Source organism: Myotis yumanensis, unplaced genomic scaffold (assembly GCF_028538775.1).
Source record: "Myotis yumanensis isolate MYYU_CA2020_CCGP unplaced genomic scaffold, mMyoYum1.0.hap1 SCAF_8, whole genome shotgun sequence".
NCBI classification, from domain to species: Eukaryota; Metazoa; Chordata; class Mammalia; order Chiroptera; family Vespertilionidae; genus Myotis; species Myotis yumanensis.
The window spans coordinates 40,115,302-40,132,309 of NW_027223759.1; the positions used below are offsets into that span (position 1 = coordinate 40,115,302).

Here is a 17,008-nt window from a genome sequence, read left to right on the forward strand (position 1 = left end):
AAGTAATTAAGTTTTGACTTTTACTTTCCAGAAATACCAGATCTTGAGCTTGCAGACGATTTAAAGAAGACTGTGACCATCAGAGCTGGGGCCTCATTACGCCTGATGGTGTCTGTATCTGGAAGACCACCTCCTGTCATAACATGGAGCAAGAAGGGCATTGACCTTGCAAACAGGGCAATTATTGACACCACTGACAGCTACTCTTTACTTATCGTGGATAAAGTTAACCGGTATGATGCTGGAAAATACACCATTGAAGCCGAAAATCAATCTGGCAAAAAATCAGCAACAGTCCTTGTTAAAGTATATGGTAAGTATTTGTCTGAAACTTGATGATGTTGTGAGTAGAGTCTCTAAAAAGATACATCTTGACCTATGATTGGTCACCTCTCTAGAGAGAAACTATGTTAAGTATATTTTCTGGCAAAAAAGAAAATCTATCAACCAATCGGGCAAATAAGAATTATGGATCTTTCATTCTACTTTTTAGATACTCCCGGTCCCTGTCCTTCAGTGACAGTTAAGGAAGTATCAAGAGATTCTGTGACCATTACTTGGGAAATCCCCACAATTGATGGTGGAGCTCCAGTCAACAACTACATTATTGAGAAGCGTGAAGCTGCCATGAGAGCATTCAAAACAGTAACTACCAAATGCAGCAAGACAGTTTACCGAATTTCTGGACTTATAGAAGGAATCATGTACTATTTCAGAGTGTTGCCAGAAAATATTTATGGCATTGGAGAGCCTTGTGAAACATCTGATGCAGTGCTGGTCTCAGAAGTGCCTTTGGTGCCTACGAAACTGGAAGTGGTCGATGTCACCAAGTCAACTGTTACCCTTGCCTGGGAAAAACCACTCTATGATGGTGGTAGCAGACTCACTGGATATGTTCTTGAGGCCTCCAAAGCTGGCACTGACAGATGGATGAAGGTTGTTACATTAAAACCCACAGTCCTAGAGCACACTGTTGTTTCCCTAAATGAAGGTGAACAGTTCTTATTTAGAGTAAGGGCACAAAATGAGAAAGGTGTGTCAGAACCAAGAGAGATCATCACACCCGTGACTATACAAGATCTCAGAGGTATGTACCCAATTGCCAAAAATAGCAATAATAGTAAAGTAAAATAAAGAAAACATTCAGAAATCATGACACTGTGTCCTTAGAAATAATGCTTAAGAACAAATGCCTCATTTCTTTCTCATAGTGTTGCCAACAATTGATCTCTCTACGATGCCTCAAAAGACCATCCATGTCCCAGCTGGCAGACCAGTAGAGCTGGTGATACCTATCGCTGGTCGTCCACCTCCTGCTGCTTCATGGTTCTTTGCTGGTTCTAAACTAAAAGAATCAGAGCGTATCACAGTTGAAACTCAGACAAAAGTAGCAAAATTAACCATCCGTGAGACCACTATCAGAGATACTGGAGAATATACACTTGAATTGAAAAATGTAACTGGAACTACTTCAGAGACCATTAAAGTTATCATCCTTGGTAAGGACATGTAACAAAGACACATGCAAACTGTTGCTGACATTCAGTCACCCAATTTTGATTTGAAGTGAAAATTAATTCCCTGGATTTCTTTTTCTTTCATAGACAAGCCTGGTCCACCAACTGGGCCTATCAAGATTGATGAAATTGAGGATACTTCAGTTACCATTTCCTGGGAAGCACCTGAATTGGATGGCGGTGCTCCATTGAGTGGTTATGTGGTAGAACAACGTGATGCCCACCGTCCAGGATGGCTGCCAGTGTCTGAATCAGTGACTAGAACGACATTTAAGTTCACCAGACTCACTGAAGGAAACGAGTATGTGTTCCGTGTGGCCGCAACCAACCGCTTCGGGATTGGCTCTTACTTACAGTCGGAGATCATAGAATGTCGCAGCAGCATCAGTAAGTCCTTGGACCCTTCCTCCATTCTCCCCCTCCTCTGATTCTGAATGTTAACAAAAAGGAATCTGTTTTTAATGTGTCCTGATGTGAGTAAAAATAGGTCACAAAATTAACCCAGGGTCATCCTAAGCTTTCTAACTCCCCTTTTCTTGGAGGTTTTCAACACGGTTAGATTTTTGTTTTAATGAAAGAAAAAAAAGGAGGAGAGGAGAGAGGGATAAGTGGAAGAGAGGGAGGGAAGAAAGGAAGGACAGGCTGGTTCTGGCAAAGTGGGAGAAAGAATGCATGCTCAATAAATGTTTATAAAATATAAGAAAATGAGGAACAGCAAGAAAAGTAAAAAAAAAAAAGAAAACAAAATGAAAAGATTGGAAAAAGAGCCACAGGAGTCTTATACACCATTTAAAAAGGTAACACACTGGTACAAATATATGAGTCTTTAATTTATTCATATTGCCAATATTGTGTCACCTTTTCTTGCTGCAGGTATTCCTGGACCTCCAGAAACATTAGAGATATTTGATGTCTCCCGTGATGGTATGACACTCACTTGGTACCCACCAGAAGACGATGGTGGCTCCCAAGTGACCGGATATATTGTGGAGCGCAAAGAAGTGAGAGCAGAACGATGGGTCCGTGTAAATAAAGTACCAGTGACGATGACGCGGTACCGTTCCACTGGCCTTATTGAAGGCTTAGAATATGAACACCGTGTCACGGCCATTAATGTGAGAGGGACTGGAAAACCAGGTCGTCCTTCTAAACCCATCGTTGCCATGGATCCAATTGGTAATACATTTTGTATAAGTCACGTTTATTGTGGTATAATTTGATGTAGTAAAATTCACCCTTCTGAAATGTATAAGTCTGTTAAGTTTTGAAAGCTATACTGTTGTAGGACCACCATCACAATCAAAATGCGGAACATTTCCATCAGCTCAAAAAACTTGCTTGCAACCCTTTGTCGTCAATCCCCTCCCTACTCTCGCCCCTAGGAGCTTTTGTCAAATAACTTTTATAGTCTTCTCTTGAGCCTATTTTCCCCTCTTTAAAATGGGACTCCAGGTAAAATTTTTAAGCAAGTTAATATTTCTGAAAGCATTTTAAAAACTGATGATAAATTTGAGATAGTAATTGTAAATAAAGCATATTTAAAACAAAGGAAAAAACAAGCACTTTTAGTATTTTTTACCTTATAAAATGAATGAAATTTTTACAAAACAAAAAATATTATAATGCTAATAGTCCATGTTTCCACACTCAGTGGATTTGTTAGGTGGCACAATTGATTTTCAACTTTCAACAACTTTAACAAGTTTGTTGTTGTGATCTCATTCTTATTCCCAGCTCCTCCAGGAAAGCCACAAAACCCGAGAGTTACTGATACAACCAGGACGTCCGTTTCCCTGGCCTGGAGCCCTCCAGAAGACGAAGGCGGATCTAAAGTCACAGGCTACTTGATTGAAATGCAGAAAGTAGATCAACATGAATGGACCAAATGTAATACCACCCCAACCAAGATTCGGGAATATACTCTAACACACCTACCTCAGGGCGCTGAATACAGATTCCGTATCCTCGCTTGTAACGCTGGTGGACCTGGAGAGCCTGCTGAGGTACCAGGAACAGTCAAAATCACCGAAATGCTTGGTAAGATACACAATCACTTTCTTCTATAATTGCCTTAAGATTTATTTCCCCTCCCCTCCCCACTCCTACACACAAAGATAATTGCAACCTACCTTTTTTTCCCCAGAACATCCTGATGTTGAACTTGATGAAAGATACCAGGAGGGTCTCTTTGTAAGACAAGGTGGAGTCATCAGACTTACCATTCCAATCAAAGGAAAACCATACCCAATATGTAAATGGACCAAAGAAGGCCAAGATATTAGTAAGCGTGCCATGATTGCAACCTCTGAAACACACACTGAGCTCGTCATCAAAGAAGCAGTCAGGGATGATTCTGGCTCATACGACCTGGTTCTGGAAAACAAATGTGGCAAGAAGGCTGTTTACATCAAGGTCAAGGTGATAGGAATTCCTAACACTCCAGAAGGGCCACTTGAATATGATGACATACAAGCTCGCTCTGTAAGGGTCAGCTGGAGACCCCCTGCCGATGATGGTGGTGCCGACATCTTAGGATACATCCTTGAGAGACGAGAAGTGCCTAAAGCCGCCTGGTATACCATTGATTCCAGAGTCCGAGGTACATCTCTGGTGGTGAAAGGCCTCAAAGAAAATGTGGAATACCATTTCCGTGTTTCAGCAGAAAACCAGTTTGGTATCAGCAAACCCTTAAAATCCGAGGAACCAGTCATACCAAAAACACCACTAAGTAAGTGCTCTTCCAACCACAACCTTGTGAAAATTCTTTTGGTACTCTTGTTTTGAAATGAAGCCATCCGCTGATGAGATTTGGCACTATACCCTAACACATGTGTGTTTTCTTCTTATATCCTTAGATCCTCCAGAGCCTCCAAGCAATCCTCCAGAAGTACTCGATGTGACCAAGAGTTCTGTCAGCCTGTCCTGGTCCCGGCCCAAAGACGATGGTGGTTCTCGAGTTACAGGCTACTACATCGAACGCAAGGAGACATCAACTGACAAGTGGGTCAGGCACAATAAGACTCAGATAACGACCACAATGTACACCCTGACGGGGCTCGTTCCTGATGCTGAATATCAGTTCCGAGTCATAGCACAGAATGATGTTGGCCTAAGTGAGACCAGCCCTGCTTCTGAACCAATTATTTGCAAAGATCCATTTGGTAAGGAGAGGTTTTTTTGAAGGGGTTAACATCAAAGGGGCAAGCCATCTTTAGGTTTTTCCTTTTATTTCAACAGTATAGTTGATTCTCTTTTCAATTGTTTTAAACTATTTCAGATAAGCCAAGTCAACCTGGAGAACTTGAGATTCTTTCAATCTCCAGAGATAGTGTCACTCTACAGTGGGAGAAACCCGAATGTGATGGTGGCAAAGACATCCTTGGATACTGGGTTGAATACCGACAATCTGGAGACAGTGCCTGGAAGAAGACCAATAAGGACCGCATCAAGGACAGGCAATTCACAATAGGGGGTTTGCTGGAAGCTACTGAATATGAATTCAGGGTTTTTGCTGAGAATGAGGCTGGGCTTAGCCGACCTCGAAGAACTACTATGTCTGTAAAGACAAAACTAACATGTAAGTAGCCATTAGTTCTCTGCCTGTGATTTACAAACTAACATGTTAAGGCTAATTCTTCTTCTAAACTAAGTAGATCTCCAGAAAGCTTTATTGGGGATCAAATGTATGGAAAGAATCACTCACTTTGGCATATGCACACACAGGGCGTAGTGGGTAGGTTCTATGGGAAGCCATTCTAAACACATAACCCCAGTAGATGTTAGGTGCAGTGAACTGAACACAATCCTGGAATAGGATCTCCCTCGAATGCAATGGGTTGTATTTTTTTATAGTTTCTAACAAGACTTGAAGGGTTAACAAATGTACCAAACTTCAGTGAACCTACATAGGGGCAAAGATACTACAGACTTATAAAGAAAATTCCTATTTCCCCAAAACTCTATACGTCATTAATACCTCCCAATTATAAAGAGAAAAATCACTCTGCATAATAATGTCCTCACTGAATCCCTGTTTTCCATATGAACCCAGCAAAATCACTGCAAAGAGTTTTTAAGCATTAGACGCATGTAAATCATGGTGTCTAATAAAGTGTTAGTCAATAACAACACTTTAAATTCCTGATATACAAGGACAAAGGATTATAGAATTAGTAGTAACAATATGCATTAATATTATCTTTCATATCCTTCAGCTGGAGAGGCCCCAGGAGTACGCAAAGAAATGGAAGATGTTACCACCAAATTGGGTGAAGCTGCTCAACTCTCATGCCAGATCCTTGGAAGGCCTCTTCCTGACATTAAATGGTACCGATTTGGTAAGGAGCTGGTGCAAAGCCGGAAGTACAAAATGTCTTCAGATGGACGCACACATACTCTGACAGTGATGACAGATGAACAAGAAGATGAAGGCGTTTATACCTGCATAGCTACTAATGAGGTTGGAGAGACAGAAACCAGCAGTAAGCTTCTCCTGCAAGCAACACCACAGTTCCATCCTGGTTACCCACTGAAAGAGAAATACTATGGTGCTGTGGGCTCAACACTTCGACTTCATGTTATGTACATTGGTCGTCCAGTACCTGCCATCACTTGGTTCCATGGCCAGAAACTTCTGCAAAACTCAGAAAACACTGCTATTGAAAACACTGAGCACTACACTCATCTCGTCATGAAGAATGTCCAGCGGAAGACTCATGCTGGGAAATACAAAGTTCAGCTCAGCAATGTTTTCGGAACAGTTGATGCCACCCTTGATGTGGAAATACAAGGTATTTTATTTTCATTTTCAGTGTTTTATGTTTTTGTTTTTTTATTTTTAAAGGGGAAAAGCTCTTGGGAGACACACCACAAAAACCACTACTATTGTATTTTCCCCCAACAGATAAACCAGACAAACCTACAGGACCCATTGTGATTGAAGCTCTATTAAAGAACTCGGTAGTGATCAGCTGGAAGCCACCAGAAGATGACGGAGGCTCCTGGATCACCAATTATGTGGTGGAGAAATGTGAGGCCAAGGAAGGGGCTGAATGGCAATTGGTGTCTTCAGCCATCTCAGTGACAACCTGTAGAATTGTGAACCTCACAGAAAATGCTGGCTACTACTTCCGGGTTTCGGCTCAGAACACTTTTGGCATCAGTAACCCTCTAGAGGTCCCCTCAGTTGTGATCATTAAGAGTCCATTTGGTGAGTACAGCCTCTTGTACAACCGCTACAATCTTCACATGGCAAAATTCTTTACATAAAAATATCTTCACATAAAAGTCTTTGTAACAGAAATAAATTTTGGAAGGAAATAGCAAAAATTCAGGTAAAGCACAAGAACCTTTTATCTCACTTGAACTTTTACATATTTAAAAGGACAAATACGGGCTTGACAAAAGTAGGTTTACAGTTGTTTATACAGAAAATAACATAGTAATTAATAAATTATAAGAATAAACTCTGCATACTCACAACTATAAACTTACTTTTGCCCACCCATGTATATACCCTACCCCTTCTTTAAAAAGGAACTTTGTGTTTTGTTAGTTCCTTAGCACAAACTAATCCATTCATTTTTCTGTAATAGCTATTCTTAATAGAACTTTGAATTATCACATTTCATTTTTTTAATCAGTTTTTAATAAAGCTGCTTGTTTCACCTCATGACTCAAATCCTTTTTGTCTATTTGCTTTAAATAGAAAAGCCAAGTGCTCCTGGCAAGCCAACTATTTCTGCTATCACGAAAGAGTCTTGTGTTGTGGCTTGGAAGCCACCTGCCAGTGATGGCGGTGCAAAGATTAGAAATTACTACCTTGAGAAGCGTGAGAAGAAGCAGAATAAATGGATTGCGGTGACAACAGAAGAAATTCGAGAAACTGTCTTCTCAGTGCAAAACCTTATTGAAGGTCTTGAATATGAGTTCCGTGTGAAGTGTGAAAACCTAGGTGGGGAAAGCGAATGGAGTGAAATATCAGAACCTGTCACTCCCAAATCTGATGTCCCGATTCAGGCACCACACTTTAAAGAGGAACTAAGAAATCTAAACGTCAGATATCAGAGCAATGCTACTTTGGTCTGCAAAGTGACTGGCCATCCAAAACCTATTGTGAAATGGTACAGACAAGGCAAAGAACTCATTGCAGATGGATTAAAGTACAGGATTCAAGAGTTTAAGGGTGGCTACCATCAGCTCATTATTGCAAGTGTCACGGATGACGATGCCACAGTTTACCAAGTCAGAGCTACCAACCAAGGGGGATCAGTGTCTGGCACTGCCTCCTTGGAAGTGGAAGGTAAAAGCAAATTAGTAAACATAAGTTTGATGCTGGATGACACTATTAATTGGAGGGGGGCTGTTGCACTTACATAGTGTTAGGTGTTTCTAAATTATATTCTTTTTCCTTTTATTCTGATACAGTCCCGGCTAAGATACACCTGCCTAAAACTCTTGAGGGCATGGGAGCTGTTCATGCTCTCCGAGGTGAGGTGATCAGCATCAAGATCCCTTTCAGTGGCAAACCAGATCCCGTGATCACCTGGCAGAAAGGACAAGATCTCATCGACAATAATGGCCACTACCAAGTTATTGTCACAAGATCTTTCACATCACTTGTTTTCCCCAATGGAGTGGAGAGAAAAGATGCTGGTTTCTATGTGGTCTGTGCTAAAAACAGGTTTGGAATTGATCAGAAGACAGTTGAACTGGATGTGGCTGATGTTCCTGACCCACCCAGAGGAGTCAAAGTTAGTGATGTCTCACGAGATTCTGTCAACTTAACCTGGACTGAGCCAGCTACTGACGGTGGCAGCAAAATCACCAACTACATTGTTGAAAAATGTGCAACGACTGCAGAAAGATGGCTCCGTGTAGGACAGGCCCGAGAAACACGTTATACAGTGATCAACCTATTTGGAAAAACAAGTTACCAGTTCCGTGTAATAGCTGAAAATAAATTTGGCCTGAGCAAGCCTTCTGAGCCTTCAGAACCAACCGTAACCAAAGAAGATAAGACCAGAGCTATGAACTATGATGAAGAAGTAGATGAAACCATGGAAGTTTCCATGACTAAAGCATCTCATTCTTCAACCAAGGAACTCTATGAGAAATATATGATTGCTGAAGATCTTGGACGTGGTCAGTTTGGAATCGTCCACCGTTGTGTTGAAACATCCTCAAAAAAGACATACATGGCTAAATTTGTGAAAGTCAAAGGGACCGATCAGGTTTTGGTAAAGAAGGAAATTTCCATTCTAAATATTGCTAGGCACAGAAACATCTTGTACCTCCATGAATCATTTGAAAGCATGGAAGAATTAGTTATGATCTTTGAGTTCATATCAGGACTTGACATATTTGAACGCATTAACACCAGTGCTTTTGAACTTACTGAAAGAGAAATTGTAAGTTATGTTCGCCAGGTCTGCGAAGCTCTTGAGTTCTTACATAGTCAGAGTATTGGACACTTTGACATTAGACCAGAAAATATCATTTACCAAACAAGACGAAGCTCCATCATTAAAATCATAGAATTTGGTCAAGCCCGTCAGCTGAAGCCAGGGGACAACTTCAGGCTTCTGTTCACTGCCCCTGAGTACTATGCACCTGAAGTCCACCAGCATGATGTTGTCAGCACCGCCACAGACATGTGGTCACTTGGAACACTGGTATATGTGCTGTTGAGTGGTATCAATCCATTCCTGGCTGAAACTAACCAACAGATGATTGAGAACATCAGGAATGCCGAATATACTTTTGATGAGGAGGCATTCAAAGAGATCAGCCTCGAAGCCATGGATTTTGTTGACCGGCTGTTAGTGAAAGAGAGAAAATCTCGCATGACAGCATCTGAAGCGCTCCAGCACCCATGGCTGAAGCAGAAGATAGAAAGAGTCAGTACTAAAGTTATCAGAACATTAAAACACCGGCGATACTACCACACTCTGATCAAGAAAGACCTCAACATGGTTGTGTCAGCAGCCCGAATCTCCTGTGGTGGTGCAATTCGATCTCAGAAGGGAGTGAGCGTTGCTAAAGTTAAAGTGGCATCCATTGAAATTGGCCCGATTTCTGGGCAGATAATGCATGCAGTTGGTGAAGAAGGAGGATATGTCAAGTATGTCTGCAAAATTGAAAATTATGACCAGTCTACCCAAGTGACCTGGTACTTCGGTGTCAGACAGCTGGAGAACAGTGAGAAATACGAAATCACCTATGAAGATGGAGTGGCTACCATGTACATCAAAGACATTACCAAATTCGACGACGGCACCTACAGATGCAAAGTAGTCAATGACTACGGTGAAGACAGTTCTTATGCAGAGCTGTTTGTTAAAGGTGTGAGAGAAGTTTATGACTATTACTTCCGTAGAACCATGAAGAAAATGAAGCGCAGAACAGATACCATGAGACTCCTGGAAAGGCCACCAGAGTTTACCCTGCCTCTCTATAACAAGACAGCTTATGTGGGTGAAAACGTCCGGTTTGGAGTAACTATTACTGTCCACCCAGAGCCTCGTGTAACATGGTACAAATCAGGTCAGAAAATCAAACCAGGTGATGATGACAAGAAATACACATTTGAGTCTGACAAGGGTCTTTACCAATTAACAATCAACAGTGTAACAACAGATGATGATGCTGAATATGCTATTGTGGCAAGAAACAAATACGGTGAGGACAGCTGTAAAGCAAAACTGACTGTAACCCCACACCCACCTCCAGCAGATACAACCTTAAGACCCATGTTCAAAAGGCTACTGGCAAATGCAGAATGCCAAGAAGGCCAGAGTGTCAGCTTTGAGATCAGAGTTTCTGGCATCCCCCCGCCAACATTAAAATGGGAGAAAGATGGTCAGCCACTGTCCCTTGGGCCTACCATTGAAATTATCCACGAAGGCTTGGATTATTATGCTTTGCACATCCGGGATACTTTGCCTGAAGACACTGGTTATTATAGGGTCACAGCCACAAACACAGCTGGATCCACCAGCTGCCAGGCTCACTTACAAGTGGAGCGCTTGAGGTACGTCAAACAAGAATTCAAGAGTAAAGAGGAGCGTGAAAGACACGTACAGAAGCAAATTGACAAGACAATAAGAATGGCTGAAATTCTTTCTGGAAAGGAATCTGTGCCACTGACACAGGTAGCCCAAGAGGCTCTGAGAGAAGCTGCCATCCTCTACAAACCAGCTGTAAGCACCAAGACCGTAAAGGGGGAATTCCGACTTGAGACCGAAGAAAAGAAAGAGGAGAGAAAACTCCGAATGCCCTATGAAGTACCAGAGCCACGCAAGCACAAGCGGACCGTCATAGAAGAAGATCAACGCATTAAACAGTTTGTGCCTATGTCTGACATGAAATGGTACAAAAAGATACGTGATCAATTTGAAATGCCTGGGAAAATTGACAGAATTGTACAGAAAAGACAAAAGCGCATCCGCCTTTCAAGATGGGAACAGTTCTATGTGACGCCTCTTCCACGCTTTACGGATCAATACAAACCCAGATGGCGCATTCCCAAATTGACCCAAGATGACCTTGAAATAGTGCGGCCAGCCCGCCGGCGTACACCTTCTCCTGACTACGCCTTCTACTACAGACCTAGAAGACGTTCCCTTGGTGACATCTCAGATGAAGAATTACTCCTTCCCATTGATGACTACTTGGCGATGAAAAGAACGGAGGAAGAGAGGCTGCGTCTTGAAGAGGAGCTTGAATTAGGTTTTTCAGCTTCACCCCCAAGCCGGAGCCCTCCACGTTTTGAGCTTTCTAGTCTGCGTTACTCTTCCCCACAGGCTCATGTCAAGGTGGAGGAAACAAGAAAAGACTTCAGATACTCAACCTATCACATCCCAACCAAGGCTGACACTAGTACAAGTTATGCAGAACTGCGGGAACGGCACGCCCAGGCCTCCTACAGGCAGCCCAAACAACGGCAGCGAATCATGGCTGAGAAGGAGGACGAAGAGTTGCTTCGTCCTGTTACAACCACCCATCGTCTCTCAGAATACAAAAGCGAGCTTGACCACATGTCAAAGGAACAAAAGTCTAGAAAGAAATCAAAGCAACAGAGAAGAGTGACAGAAATCACAGAAATTGAGGAAGAATACGAACTCACAAAACGTGCTCAAAGAGAGTCATCCTCATCTGTGTCTAGACTTCTGAGACGACGGCGCTCCCTGTCTCCAACTTACATTGAGTTAATGAGGCCGGTGTCTGAACTGATCCGATCACATCCACAACCAGCTGAGGAATACGAAGATGACACAGAGAGAAGGTCTCCCACTCCAGAGAGAACTCGCCCACGTTCCCCCAGCCCCGTCTCTAGTGAGAGATCACTCTCAAGATTTGAGAGGTCGGCAAGATTTGATATCTTTTCCAGGTATGAGTCCATGAAGGCAGCTTTAAAGACTCAGAAGACATCAGAAAGGAAGTATGAAGTTTTGAGTCAGCAGCCTTTTACGCTGGACCATGCCCCTCGGATCACGCTGAGAATGCGCTCCCACAGGGTACCCTGTGGCCAGAATACCCGGTTTATCCTAAACGTTCAGTCTAAGCCAACTGCCGAGGTTAAATGGTACCATAATGGTGTAGAACTCCAAGAGAGCAGTAAGATTCATTACACCAACACGAGTGGGGTCCTGACCCTGGAAATTCTAGACTGTCATATTGATGACAGCGGAACATATCGCGCCGTGTGCACCAACTACAAAGGTGAAGCTTCTGACTACGCGACCTTGGATGTAACAGGAGGGGATTATACCACCTACGCTTCCCAGCGCAGAGATGAGGATGTCCCCCGGTCCCTTTTCCCTGACCTGACCAAAACAGAGGCATATGCGGTTTCATCATTCAAGAGAACATCTGAGATGGAAGCCTCTTCTTCAGTCAGGGAAATGAAGTCGCAGATGACAGAGACAAGGGAAAGTCTCTCATCATATGAACACCATGCATCTGCAGAAATGAAAAGGGCTGCAGTAGAAGAAAAGTCTCTGGAAGAAAAGTCCACACACAGAAAGATCAAGTCCACTTTGGAAGCAAGAATCCTAACCAAGCCAAGGTCCATAACTGTCTCTGAGGGAGAGTCTGCAAGGTTTTCTTGCGACACCGATGGTGAGCCGGTACCAACTGTGACCTGGCTGCGTGGAGGACAAATGATCAGTACTTCCACCCGCCACCAAGTGACCACCACAAAATACAAGTCCACCTTTGAGATCTCTTCAGTCCAGGCTTCTGATGAGGGCAGCTACAGCGTGGTGGTAGAAAACAGTGAAGGGAGGCAAGAAGCGCAGTTCACTCTGACTATTCACAAGTCCAGAGTTACTGAAAAGGCTGTGACTTCACCACCGAAGGTCAAATCCCCAGAGCCTCAGGTGAAATCCCCAGAAGGAGTTAAGTCTCCAAAACGAGTGAAATCCCCAGAACTGGTAACTTCTCCTCCAAAAGCCGTATCACCCACAGAGAAAAAACCCACAGCAACAGAGAAAGTTGGGCCGCTACCAGTCTCTGCCCCACCCAAGATATCTCAGTCCCTGAAAGCAGAAGCTGTTAAAGACATCGCAAAGCTGACCTGTGCAGTTGAAAGTAGTGTATTATGTGCAAAAGAGGTCACCTGGTATAAAGATGGCAAGAAACTGAAGGAAAATGGGCATTTCCAGTTTCATTATTCAGCAGATGGTACCTATGAGCTCAAAATCCATAACCTCACTGAATCTGATTGCGGAGAATATGTTTGTGAAATTTCTGGGGAAGGTGGAACTTCCAAAACTAACTTACAATTCACAGGACAAGCCTTTAAGAGCATCCATGAGCAGGTGTCGAGCTTATTGGAAACTAAAAAATCAGCTCAGAAAACTGCCGAGTCAACAGAAACCAAGGTATCAGCTCAGGAAACTGCTGAGTCAACAGAAACCAAGGTATCAGCTCAGAAAACTGCTGAGTCAACAGAAACCAAGGTATCAGCTCAGAAAACTGCTGAGTTAACAGAAGCCAAGGTATCAGCTCAGAAAACTGCTGAGTCAACAGAAACCAAGGTATCAGCTCAGAAAACTGCTGAGTTAACAGAAGCCAAGGTATCAGCTCAGAAAACTGCTGAGTTAACAGAAGCCAAGGTATCAGCCCAGAAAACTGCTGAGTCAACAGAAACCAAGGTATTAGCTCAGAAAACTGCTGAGTCAACAGAAGCCAAAGTATCAGTTCAGAAAACTGCTGAGTCAACAGAAACCAAGAAAACTGAAACAAAAGCTCCTGAGCCAATATCCTCAAAGCCAGTAATTGTTACTGGGCTGCAGGATACAACTGTCTCTTCAGACAGCATCGCTAAATTTTCCATTAAAGTTACTGGAGAACCCCAGCCGACTGTCATCTGGACAAAGGATGGAAAGGTAACCAGTTCTTAACTGTTCTTAATTTTATCTTCTAAATAACTAACCTTTTCCCCATCTCCCAGAGAAAGTTGAAAATTAAATCACTTTTTAAAACTCAAACCACTTGCATTCTACAGGCTATTACACAGGGAGGTAAATATAAACTCTCTGAAGACAAAGGAGGATTCTTCTTGGAAATTCTTAAGACTGACACTTCTGACAGTGGGCTTTACACTTGTACAGTAACGAACTCAGCTGGATCTGTGTCCTCGAGCTGCAAATTAACCATAAAAGGTAGGTTGGCTTTTGTTCTTACCAACATTTTCCAGAAAACAATATTAAAGTAACATTTCTAAACACTGCCTTATCCACACAAACCCACCCATGAGAAAGTATTGAAACTGTTTTCCAATTCCAGAATACCATTTGTACACAAATGTAGAAATACACATATTTGAAGTTAGCATATACCTTTATATTCACAAAAAAAGTACATATTAAGCCCTGGCCAGTGTGGCACAGTTGGGTGTTGGTCGTGCCATGCACCAAAATGTTGCTGGTTTGATTCCCAGTTGAGGCACATGCCCCGGTTGGGGGCTCAATCCCTGGTAGGGGACGTGCAGGAGGCAGCTGATTGATGTTTTGCTCTCAATTTGATGTTTTTTCTTTTTCTCTCCCTCTGACTTCCTCTCTCACTCAAAATCAATAAAAATATTAATTTATTAAAAAAGTACATATGAAGTAACTAACTGGGTGTGGTATTATATAAGATTCCATAGGGCCAGCCCCTGCTCCCAGACATGTTTAGGAAGAAAGTCAAGTGAGTATACAAAATGGTACTTCTTCCCTAAACCTTCACTTTTGCTAAGTTAATGAAAGAGCTACATCAGTTTTCCTCATTAAAATTAGTTTGGTGTCATCTCAGTCATCTAAAACATAATTCATTTTTTTACTCATCAAAACACACACATCTCCCAAATTCTTTGGCTATTCTTTGCAAGACCTTTTTCCCCTTAAGTCATAAAAATCATCTTCAGTTTAGTTTAAAGAATCATTACACTGATTTCAGAAGTCAAGCATGGCAGTTTTCCACGACTGGCACTGAGAGAGAATTAGGCATTACCTACACTGCACACAGAAGTCAGCCTCTGTTTCCTTTGTGATCCTTCACTTGCAGAATGTACAGGAGTAAAGGGTGGGGCCTCTTTCCAATTAAGTTTGCCTTACAGAGGTTTCTTTTTTAGCCGTAAAAGACACTGAGACACAGAAAGTATCTACACAAAAGACTTCTGAAATTACATCCCAGAAGGCCGTTGTCCAAGAGGAAATTTCCCAGAAAGCCTTAATCTCTGAAGAAATCAAGAAGTCAGAGGTGAAATCTCAAGAAAAGTTAGCCCTCACGGAGGAAGCTTCAAAGGTTACAATTTCTGAAAAAGTCAAGAAGTCAGAAGCCGCCTCCCTGGAAAAATCCATTGTCCATGAAGAAGTTACCAAAGCATCCCAGGCAATGGAAGAAATCAGCACTCAAGTTGAAATCAAAGCCTTCTCTAGTCAGATGAGCATAACTGATGGTCAGAAAGTGACTTTAAAAGCCAACATTGCTGGTGCCACTGATGTGAAATGGGTGCTAAATGGAGTAGAGCTCACTAACTCCGAGGAGTACAGATACGGCGTCTCGGGCAGTGATCAGACCCTAACCATCAAGAAGGCCAGTCACAAACACCAGGGAATCCTCACCTGCATTGGCAAAACCAGTCAAGGAATCGTCAAGTGTCAGTACGACTTGAGCCTGAGTGAAGAACTCTCAGATGCTCCGGCCTTCATCTCACAGCCCAGATCTCAAAATGTTAACGAAGGACAAAGCGTCCTCTTTTCTTGTGAAATCAGTGGTGAGCCCTCTCCTGAAATCGAATGGTTTAAAAACAACCTGCCGGTAAGTTTAATTATGAATTTATTAGTGAAGAAAATTGTAAACACTACATGTACTCCTGAAGAGGGCAGAGAAACACTTTTTTTTCCTTCTTTTTAGATTTCTGTTTCTTCAAATATCAGCGTAAGTCGCTCCAGAAATGTATATTCTCTTGAAATCCGAAATGCGTCAGTAAGTGACAGTGGGAAGTACACCATTAAGGCCAAAAATTTCCGTGGCCAATGTTCAGCTACTGCTTCCTTAACAGTCCTTCGTAAGTATATCTTTGCCATTTTCTTTATCTGCTTATGGCCTTTATGTGTTTAAAAAAAAAATTTTTTTTTGCCTTTGTTTTCTGATGACAGCAGACTCAGGAGCCTCATTAAATTGCATAGGTAAGAGGCACAGGCCTCCTGTGTGGATTCGTTCTTATGATCAGTTTCTTTACAGCTCAACAGAAACTTCCAACGCAAAGCTACTGACTGCCCTGTTCCATTTCTTTTCCGAATGCGCAATATATACATTATTTTCTATATGACTAATCATTTTTCTCCTAGTGATTCTAGTCCCTGCATGTAATGTGATGATAGAAACATGAGGATTCATTTCTTGGAGACACTGGGCTAGCTTTTTGACAAATGTATGTATGTATGTATGTATGTATTTGCTTAAGCTTCCACAGCAAATTGTTTGGGTTACGTTTCCATGTATGGTGTTTAAGTTTGCCATTTCTGTAAGTCAGTGTCAGATGTCACAACTTACCCAGATGTCATTGATGTTCACCGTATCTGCTATGGTCCACAGCTCTAGTGGAAGAACCTCCCAGAGAGGTAGTATTGAAGACAAGTGATGACACGAGCTTGCAAGGAAGCTTCTCGTCTCAGTCCGTCCAAATGTCCGCGTCTAAGCAGGAGGCCTCCTTCAGCAGTTTCAGCAGCAGCAGTGCTAGCAGCATGACTGAAATGAAATTTGCAAGCATGTCTGCCCAAAGCATGTCCTCCATGCAAGAGTCCTTTGTAGGAATGAGTTCCAGCAGTTTTATGGGACAATCTAGTATGACGCAACTGGCGAGCTCGAGTAGTAAAATGCTTAAAGCAGGCATACGAGGTGAGCAATAAAATTACTGGTAGAGGTTGACAAGCCTAGTAGCACTATATAGTCTTTAGTTCATACAATTCAGTAGAAAGCACATGGAAATTTTTTTCTGT

General features: G+C 42.3%; 1 protein-coding gene across 1 annotated transcript in view; it reads left to right on the forward strand.

Annotated features, from left to right (window-relative positions):
* Nucleotides 1-17,008, forward strand: part of TTN (titin) — a 277,029-nt gene that overhangs the window by 258,675 nt on the left and 1,346 nt on the right. The window contains exons 296-312 of the mRNA XM_070422663.1: nucleotides 32-313; nucleotides 494-1,087; nucleotides 1,212-1,499; nucleotides 1,605-1,904; nucleotides 2,391-2,693; nucleotides 3,252-3,554; nucleotides 3,661-4,245; nucleotides 4,373-4,678; nucleotides 4,795-5,094; nucleotides 5,732-6,307; nucleotides 6,421-6,726; nucleotides 7,225-7,818; nucleotides 7,944-13,909; nucleotides 14,029-14,185; nucleotides 15,136-15,824; nucleotides 15,921-16,074; nucleotides 16,605-16,907. Of these exons, the coding sequence (XP_070278764.1) occupies nucleotides 32-313; nucleotides 494-1,087; nucleotides 1,212-1,499; nucleotides 1,605-1,904; nucleotides 2,391-2,693; nucleotides 3,252-3,554; nucleotides 3,661-4,245; nucleotides 4,373-4,678; nucleotides 4,795-5,094; nucleotides 5,732-6,307; nucleotides 6,421-6,726; nucleotides 7,225-7,818; nucleotides 7,944-13,909; nucleotides 14,029-14,185; nucleotides 15,136-15,824; nucleotides 15,921-16,074; nucleotides 16,605-16,907 (12,006 nt within the window). The remainder of the gene's footprint in view (nucleotides 1-31; nucleotides 314-493; nucleotides 1,088-1,211; nucleotides 1,500-1,604; nucleotides 1,905-2,390; nucleotides 2,694-3,251; nucleotides 3,555-3,660; nucleotides 4,246-4,372; nucleotides 4,679-4,794; nucleotides 5,095-5,731; nucleotides 6,308-6,420; nucleotides 6,727-7,224; nucleotides 7,819-7,943; nucleotides 13,910-14,028; nucleotides 14,186-15,135; nucleotides 15,825-15,920; nucleotides 16,075-16,604; nucleotides 16,908-17,008) is intronic.